This window comes from Caretta caretta, chromosome 9, assembly GCF_965140235.1.
Source record: "Caretta caretta isolate rCarCar2 chromosome 9, rCarCar1.hap1, whole genome shotgun sequence".
NCBI classification, from domain to species: Eukaryota; Metazoa; Chordata; order Testudines; family Cheloniidae; genus Caretta; species Caretta caretta.
The window spans coordinates 55,757,186-55,766,896 of record NC_134214.1 but is presented as its reverse complement, the minus strand read 5'-3'; the positions used below and the strand labels follow the sequence as shown (position 1 = coordinate 55,766,896).

The 9,711-nt window shown below is 46.3% G+C and overlaps 1 protein-coding gene across 9 annotated transcripts in view; it reads right to left on the bottom strand.

Annotated features, from left to right (window-relative positions):
- Nucleotides 1-3,408: 3,408 nt before the first annotated feature.
- Nucleotides 3,409-9,711, bottom strand: part of PASK (PAS domain containing serine/threonine kinase) — a 51,830-nt gene continuing 45,527 nt past the window's right edge. For 7 of the 9 annotated variants that reach the window (XM_048864825.2, XM_048864828.2, XM_048864826.2 and 4 more), the window contains 2 exons: nt 6,478-6,624; nt 3,409-5,649 (listed from right to left, as the gene is read on the bottom strand). In XM_048864825.2, the coding sequence (XP_048720782.2) occupies nt 5,468-5,649; nt 6,478-6,624 (329 nt within the window). In that variant the 3' untranslated portion in view covers nt 3,409-5,467. Of the gene's footprint in view, nt 5,650-6,477; nt 6,625-9,711 lie in introns of those variants that run through there. The other 2 variants (XM_048864834.2, XR_012669931.1) reach the window with 2 other exon arrangements.

Sequence of the window (9,711 nt, the reverse complement as noted above, 5' to 3'; positions counted from 1 at the left end):
GTTGCGGTAGGGGGAGGTTTAGATTGGATGTTAGGAAAATCTTTTTCACTAGGAGGGTGGTGAAGCACTGGAATGGGTTACCTAGGGAGGTGGTGGAATCTCCTTCCTTAGAGGTTTTCAAGGTCAGGCTTGACAAAGCCCTGGCTGGGATGATTTAGTTGGGGAATTGGTCCTGGTTTGAGCAGGGGGTTGGATTAGATGACCTCCTAAGGTCCCTTTTAACCCTGATATTCTATGATTCTATGAGCTGACAGGGAGCAGGAGACTCTTTATTCAGTAAAGTCTTCTGTTTTCCTGCAGTAGGTGCAATCCTGGAGCAGGTGTGAGCTCCAGCTCTCTGTGCAGCATAGCAGGCACTGAGTGCTGTCCCTGAATTGGAGAAGATGGGGAAGAAAGTTGGTCTACAGATAGGGCTCCTAGTACTAGAGCAAGACACTTAATACATAACTCAACTCAGTTAGAAAAGAGGTTGGAGAGCCTGGGCAGGTGATCGCAACAAGGAAAAGCAAAAAGCTTACAGCACCTAGTATTCCCAGCAGGTAAGTCTCCCATCCAGGTACTAATCAGGGCCTGACCCTGCTTAGCTTCCAAGAACAGGGGCATTCACATCTCCAACTAGGCCCCTTTTCAGCCTCATCACCACCCCCAGCTGCTGCTCACACAGCCCAGGATCTCACTCCACGCGAACACAACTCACACGTCCTCTCCTTACCCACAACCTCTCCACATTCCTTACCTCGCTTACCATGCACAACACGCTTCACAACTGCAGCAGCACCAACTCCTTATCTTATTCATTGAGCTCTTCACTCCAGTTCCCTGCCAGAACCAACTAAAGCAACAAACACTGAGCAAGACAGACTCTTCAACACAACATGGCTACACTGAGCGGGTGGGAGGGGAGAGGGGAAAACCAGCGCACACCCTCTATATTTAATACAGGATACACACATAATCAACACTGCTCTCTCCATAATTAACACATCCCTCACATGGACAATATGCAGACACACACTGCAGACCCATCATCCCCAACACAGAGTAGAGCCCCACCTTGACAATTCATATGCACAATAATATGTGCAATTCATTTGCTCCATAAATGCATTCCTCAAACACTACTTACCTCCCAAAATTCTCACTTATTTGTATTGATTTTGTGCCTTCCATCACATACACATTGCCCCTTTAATTAGAACCACCTGAATCTCCCCACTCCTCAAATTTCACACTCACACTGCACACCCTCACCCCCACTTCACACATACAATGCGGCTCATTCCATTGACCTATAATTAATATACACTGACACACACTGCAGACTCCCACCATACAGAATTCACACCCAAACTCCTTCCCTCCCCACAATTCTCATACTGCAGACCCCCCACTCGCACAATTTAGACGCACAACTCCCCCCACCAACAGTGCAGATCCCCATCCCGCACAATTGTCTCACGGATGCTGCACCTCCTCAGCCCCACCACACCTAGTTCATCCCCACACACTGATTATTTCCATTGGGGTAGTGCCCAAAATCCTGAAAAGAGGAGCAAAGCTGTGTTGTGTGGGCACTGCAGACAAGGAGACTTTAACTGCCCCAAGGAGGTAACGTGATAGACCCCTCCCTGCTCACACAGTGGAGACCCCCCTCCCACTCCTACAATTCACAGACACACTTGTTTGTATACTGCTGCAGTGTTTTCCCTCTCACATACAACTAGTACTATTTGCAGTTCCCCACCCTAATTTACACACACTGCAGCAGCCCCCTCATGTGCATAGTTCACCACACAATTAATTATGGAGGGAATGAAGTGAGCAGCATTAACACATCCTTCACCCACACTGCTCCCTACACACCATTCACACTGCAGACCCCCACCTTCATTCCCCAAACTCCTATCACCATCCCAGAGGAGAGAATAAGGGAACTTCAGGACCACAGTTGGGGGAGATGGAGCAGAAAGTGGTTCAACATGAAGTCCTTTCCTGGGCAGCCCTGATTTACGGGGAATCAGAAGAGAGGAATTGTCGTGTTCCCTTCGACAAGGCACTGCCATCTGGAAGCAGGTGTGATTGCCAGCTCTGTATGCAGGTTGGCAGATGCTTTCAACTGGAAATCAGAGGAGAAAGGGAAAACATCCAAACAGCTTGGGAGGTAGAAAAATAGGATTGAGAGGTGGCTGTGCATGCAGTTTATGAAAGTGAGGGCAAAAGCCTACCAGTATTCCTAGGCAATCTCCCATCCAAATACCAACCAGGCCCAATCCTGCTTGACTTCTGAGACCAGACAAGATCAGGGACATTCAAAGTGGTATGGCCATAGATGGTCTTAGCTCTAACTCTTCCATTTTTCAGCTCCAACACAGCTGCTTTTCTACTATCCTCATAGCTGACTTTGCATAGTACATGGCTACACATACACTACACTGCACCCTCCTTATTCATGCACAACTTACTCTTTTTCCATAACTTTTGGACTTTCCTCTTTCAAGCAGCAATTGAACATCAAGTGGAGCTTTGCAGAGTTTTTTCAGCTCTTTGTTAAATTTGACCTGCAAAGGAAACTACAGGAAACAATAAGTAAGCATGGCCAGAAATTCTTCATGAGTCTGGCCTGGCCAGTACTGAGGGTATATCTGAGCCAGAGTATAACATCTTTTATGAGGGTCATCAGAAATCAATGCAGCAATATTAATATGTGACCAATATCTATAAACATAGTAGCCACATTACACATAGCCTCGTTTGAATGGACAAGTTGAATGTTCCCTAATGAGGGTTTCTGAACCAAAGGCAGTCCAACCTCAGTATCGTACTCAGGCTAAAAGTTAAACCCTCTTATTTGTGGACTTCTGAGCAGTTCAGAGTGCACAGAACAAAGTCACACATGACAAAGATGACAACTGGAACTGAGAGCTTTTTGTTTCTTTAACCTTTTAGGTAGTCTTGGAAAAAAGATTATAAATCTAGAAATTCAGATCTATCCTACCCAGTTTTTCCTGGCAGAGTCTATGGATGACTAGAGAACTATTAAGTTTATGACATCACAGATACCAAGTGGAATTATGGTTGAATTGAGAGGGGAAGTAATTTTTATTCTGCATGTTTCAACATTTGTATTTTGGTTAAAACCAGGCTCTCTGTTAGAAGGAAGAAAAAAATCCCAAACCTTAAATTTAACATCTCGGGTCCCTACAAATTAAGGGCTAAAAGCTTCCAAGTGAGGAGCCAGTGGAGTCCTCTGGCAAAAAGAGGAAAGAGAAGACCAGGCTTAATTTTTTTTTCTCTCTCTCTCTATCTATATCTATCTTTATTTATTTATTTATTTTTAAAGGAAACAAGCCTTTCATCGTAAGTCAACAGTTCACACAGCAACACAAGTGAAAGACACAACCAAAGAGATACTTTAAGAACTAAAATGTTTATTCTGTTCACTTTTAGGAAACAGTGAAACAGCACAATTTGGATAAAAACATAGCAAATAAAAATATATTGCAAAAAACTAAACAGGGTGTTAAAATTTCTTCACTTTACATTTTAAAATGTAATCCACTCAGTAGATTAAGAGACACGCATTGGCTATAGGATTTTCCTGAAGAAACCTTTTAGATGCAGCTGCAGTCAGTGTAAACAGAGTGATTTTGCTACAGGAAAACAAGGTTCAAGTGAGGTTTCTCTTGTACCTTTCATTTGTGTGCACATCTTGTGTGCGCACGTGTCCAGAATCGTTCAAACCTGCAGCATCATACATGAAACATCTATTAGTGAGGGCAGCTATACAGAGTTCAGTGAGCAAGCCAGTCCCATAACACTGGAATTATGTACTGCAATACAGCATCAACAAATACGTATTTAGATGTATAAATCCTGTTACTGCCCTGGGCTTCTGTATCCAATTCCACAAACAGTGCACTAAAATCAGGTCCTTTAAATACTCTCTCTCGCTCTTTTATCTACAGAATGACAGCTCCTGGGAGGATGGAGGGGAGAAGGTATAAGTGAGATTTTGCAGCACAGCCAAAATCTGGGAGGTCACTCTGAGGAAGTGTGACCTAGGCCTAGACAAAAAATTAAAAGAGAATTAAGAAAAAAGTCTAGTTCAGTAAAAGACTCGACTGATGGAGCTATATTATGGAGGCCCCCGTGCCATTTGCCCTAGACAAAGCCATTCATGCAATCTCTTTTCAGCGTGTGCACCCACCACCTTGTTTACAGAGCAATAAACAAGCATTCAGGCTTGATTTGATTTTGTGATGCAGCATGGATCACTCGACAAACCAAGCTGCATTTCTGAAATCCTTAAACCAAGATTTACAAGAGAACTACAAACCAAGTAAGTCAATTTCTAAGCTTGACATCTCAGTCTTTCTGTCGAGAGAAAAGCACCACCACACGCTCATATTCCTGAACCAAGTGCTATTAAACAGAGAAACAAAGTCAAAACCAACTGACCACACTGGGGTTTTCCACTGTATGGATTCTGTCAAAATCCAAGCCCCTTGAAAAAGGGGCTGACTCAGCTTCCCACTGCCATTACAGCGACAGAGGATGATGATCAGCTGGGGTACTTTCCATCCTCAGCTTCAATCAGCAAACATTAGGACTCCAGATTCTAGACGTGAATGAGCTAAGCAACAGATAGTAGCAAAAGTAGTCTTTCCATTTGCAAGAGAATGCTTGCCTCAAACCACATTCTAACAATTGCTGCAGGAAGGCTCATCCGCAACCACTGCGCCAAGCCTCGTTCACAAGAATAGGATTTCAACCAGAGTCCCAACTCTTGGGAAGAGCGCATGCCCTGCAGTCTCCTGGCCTGAGCTAATTTTGCTTCCAAACAGCTACTGGTGGGAGAGTTGCAGTTTCAGATAAGCAGAGGTTTGGGCCAGACCAGAAACTGTATCTGAGTGTGTGGTGGTCTCCTGAATAGAACTCAATTTTACACTAGGAAGACAAATCCTAAAGTCAGATGGGTAAGTGTACTGCTGGATTCTGTTTCATTAACACGATAGACGTCTCAGGCTCACAGGACCTGTCCAGATGAAGTGCTGATGGCTCAAGGACAGTAAGAAAAGAAAGGCACATTTGGATCCAATCAGTGCTAGGGATATCCAGAAAAGCTCATCTGGAGAAAGTGAAAAGCTTCTGCATTTAAGAGTCTAGAATGGATCAGCCTGAAGTCAAAGATTGGCTCTTTCACGTGACTATCAAACCCCTTCATATCAAAGGCCTCTGTTACAGTAAGCACATGAAGCAATGGTGTACCAGCGGAGAGATTTCTCTCAACAGTGAGCAACTCCTGTCTTCTAGTACCTAAGGTTGATCTGTCTGTTAAAACAGAAGTGCTTAATGTGAAGCTTCTTTTAGTTCTTGGGAGGACAGTAATTGCTGTCCAGATGATGACTAGGGAGCTATTCTCCAGCAGGTGGGGAAATCTGCAATATGCGTCCTCCGCATGTCAGTCCTAACACTGAAGATAGGCCAACAGATCTTGTTCCAAAGCAGTGGCTGTTCCTTCCAGTTGGGGATCTATGAGCTCACTGTCACAGGCATCATGGCTCAGTCTCTGCTCACTCTGCAACCAAAGAGCTGGTTGGCTGGCTCTGCGGCTGTGCTCAATACAGTGATTTCTGAAATTATTGCTTTCTGAGGAGGAAGAAAAACAAAGGGTGGAACAGGAATTTAGGGATGAGCCATAAACACTGTTTATCAGCCAGCATGTACATAGGTGATGAGTTTTTCTTTTCCCTGGGGGTGCTCTACCCCTGCTCGGCCCTAAATACACACCCCTACTGCACCCTTCCCCAAGGCTCCGCCTCTTCCTGCCCCCACTCCTCCCCTCACCCAAAGCCCCACCCCACTCTGCCTCTTTTCACCCCCTCCTCTGTCCCCTCCGTGAGGCCTCTGCCCACTCGCTGCCCTCCCAGCAAGCCTCGCCACCAGCCGCCAAACAGCTGTAGCTGGTGGGTGCTGAACACCCACTATTTTTTTTTCCTTGGATGCTCCAATCCTGGAGCACCCATGGAATTGGCACCTATGAACATGTATCTCAAACACAGATGCACAGATTCCAGAAACTAAGCCTTAATCTGCAGTCAGGAAGCAGGTAGGAGCCAAATCTCTGTAAGAACTAAGGTTTATCTTAAAGCACTGCCAACTGACATGGCCTAGTTATTAGAGCTGTACTAATACCAGCTATGATTCTAGTTATATGAGCTTCCCCACTACACTATCTTCTCTACACCAGCCAAGATTCCACTAACATGATGACTGTACCTAGTCTGCACCATTTAGGATTTCACTGGCAAGTGTTTAGCAGAAGTCCATCTATCAACAGCAGCCATATTTGAGACAATCACAAGAGTAACTTCCACACAACTCCTATTCACATTTCCACCTCCTCTTGAAAATCTTATTCAAAAGATACTTTGGGGAGAGGTGGGGAAAGGAGTCATTTTCAGAACGATGTCTTACCTGGCCTGGCCGAGACATACACCTCTTCCCACGTATAATTAGCCAAGTTCACAGGTTGCAGCACCCAAGGATCCTCTATTAGGTTTTCCAGGGTTGTGCGCTGCTCTGGAGCAGCTTGCAGGAGCCCAGACACCAGAACCATCAGAGCTGAGCAAAAAAAAATATATATATATATATATACATAAAGTTAGAGACAATAATAGGTGTGGCTTTGTCTTTGTCCTAGGTGATGTCTATACTGTGCAACTTAGAGTGGCACAGCTGTGCTGCTAAAGCCTTACCACTATAAAGCATGCAGTGTAGCCGCTCATTGTCAGCAGGAGAGCTCTCCCGCCAACAAAGTGCTGTCCACACCTGCACTTTTTGTCGTTAAAATACTTGGCAGTGACCCCACCTCCACTGCAAAAGCCACTGTGGATACTTTTGTGGCTCGCATACCAGTTGACCGAGCCAGTAGGAGGAAATCTTGGATGAGGATGTGGAGGGGGACCAGAGGCAGAGAATGACTCGGAGGACAGCGATGCATGCCTCTAGGAGCTCTTTTCTACCCCAGAGGAGGCTAGCCAGTCACAGCTGTCAGATCTTGGAGAAGCACGAACAGGAAAGGAGGCCCATGGTAAGTGGATTTGATTTTGGAAACCGCTGAAGTCTGTAGCAGTGCACGGGATTCTTCCGTCTTAAGTGCAGGACTCTGTACTTGTTCTTGTTGAACCTCAGATTTCTTTTGGCCCAATCCTCGAATGTGTCTAAGCACAGCTGGTCGCCTGCCATATTTACTATTCTTTCTACACATCAGGATGGTTTCTTCCTGCAACCTCAATAAGGATTGGAGAAGACCCTCCCTTGATTCCCTGCTCAGCCTCAGCAGCAAGATATCTTCCATAATGAACACAGCCTGTGGAAAATGTGGGGACAGGAATGATTATCAGGCTCCCTCTACAGTGCTGACTCTCCCGAAGAGCCATGTGCCCAGTATACAGTAGAGTCCGGGAACACTGATTTACCCTGCCCCTGAGGCTACTCACCATTTTGAGGGGGTTTTTTTGGCTCATGTGTGCTTGCCTGGAGTCAGCCAATTAGTGACAGGTATGTGAATAGTGGCTGTGTTTTAAATCACTGTATCAGTGTTCTGTGTGTTGCAAACAATACTGCTTCTGTAAAATGTTGCGTTTTGGCTTCACAGAGATGACCTTGGGAGCCCAGCCTCCCTCTTTATCGCTGGCTGAACAGCTGAGCAGAATTAGAAAGAGGCCACAAAAAACTAAAGAGGGCTTTCTGCATGATGTTATGATGCACTCCGCGGACAAAAAACAGGAATTGAAGGAGTTGCGGAACAGCGAGAAGAGAGACCAAAAGGAGAACGCGGCAGATCAGAATGAAGCCACGGAGCAGCTCTTAAAGATTATGGAGCGCCAAGCAGACATGCTTCAGGCATGTACTGTACTGTGATACTAGCACTGGAAACCCAGCAGCTCCGCGCCTGCCCTCCCCTGCAGCTGCTGTCACAAAACTCTCTCTCATGAGTCCCCCAGATGCCGCCAACTCTGATCAACTTCCTGGCTCCAGTCTGTACCCGTGGCATTCCATTCCTCCCTCATCACAGTCCAGCACTACGGACTCCCAGTACCCACTGCACTCAGCACCCATCCCCCTGCAGTTTGGCCCTGCTAAAGTACAGTACCCGCTGCACTGTACTCCAAAGGAGAAAGTTGGTTATGATCCCTGGACATACAAAAATCTTTAACCATCCCAGGACCCCACCTTCTCCTGTGACCTTCCCTTCCCCGACACCCCTCAGTGCTGATGTGTTTTTTTTGATTGACCTCTCCTCTGGTTGTTGTTTTTTAACAAAAGAATTGTGTTAATAGAATAAAGATTGCTTTCAAACTAATTGAAAGGAAACAGAGCCCTGCAAAGCAACAGACAACTATCTTAAGCCTTCATATTGCATCGTCTGCATCAATCACAATCACCTCCTAGCATTATAAGCACTGCACTCCCAAGCATAGCAACAAATATTAGTGGCTTTCAGCTTCAAATTGCTGCCTCAAGGCATCCCTGATCCTTATGGCCCTGTGCTGCGCCCCTCTAATAGCCCTGATTTCTGGCTGTTCAAATTCAGCCTCCAGGCACTGAGCCTCAGCAGTACAGCCTTGAGTGAAGCTTTCATCCTTCCCTTCACAAATATTATGGAGAGTACACCACGCGGCTATAAGCATAGAAATGTTGTCATCAGCCAGGTCCAGCTTCCCATATAGACAGTGCCAGCGGGCCTTTAAACAGCCAAAAGCACACTCAGCAGTCATTCTGCACTTGCTCAGCCTGTTGTTGAACTGCTCCTTACAGCTGTCAAGGTGCCCCGTGTATGGCTTCATAAGCCACGGCATTAAGAGGTAGGCGGGGCATCTCCCAGGATCACAATGGGCATTTCAACTTCTCCCTGGTGATCTTCTGGTCCAGGAAGAAAGTCCCTGAATGCAGCTTCCTGAACAGGCCAGTGCACTGAAAGATGTGTGCATCATGCATCTTTCCAGCCCAGCTTCCGTTAATGTCTGTGAAACACCCATGGTGATCCACAAGCACCAGGAGAACCATTGAGAAATACCCCTTCCAATTAATGTACTCGGTGGCTAGGTGGTCTGGTGCCAGAGTTGGAATGTGTGTGCCATCTATCACCCCTCCGCAGTTAGGGAAGCCCATTTGTGCAAAGCCATCTGGAATGTCACGCACGTTGCCCAGAGTCATGGTCTTTCGGAGCGGGATGCGATTAATGGCCCTGCACACTTCCATCAACACGAGTCCAATGGTTAGACTTTCCCACTCCGTCGGTAGGAGTCTGGAGTAGCCAGCTTCCACAGTGCAATCGCCACATACTTCTCCAACCGCAAGGCAGCTCTCATTTGCGTGTCCTTGCGCCACAGGGCTGGGGCGAGCTCACCACACAGTCCCATGAATGTGGCTTTCCTCATCTGAAAGTTCTGTAGCCATGGCTAGTCATCCCAGATGAGCATCACGATGTGATCCCACCACTCAGTGCTTGTTTCCCGAGCCCAAAAGCAGCGTTCCACTGTGGTCAGTACCTCCGTGAATGCCACAAGCAATTTCGTGTCACAGCTACTATGCGTGGCGAGATCAACGTTGCACTCCCCTCGCCTTTGTAGTTTAAGGAATAACTCCACTGCCACTCATGACGTGTTAGTCAGAGCGAGCAGCATACCGGTCAACAGTGTGGGA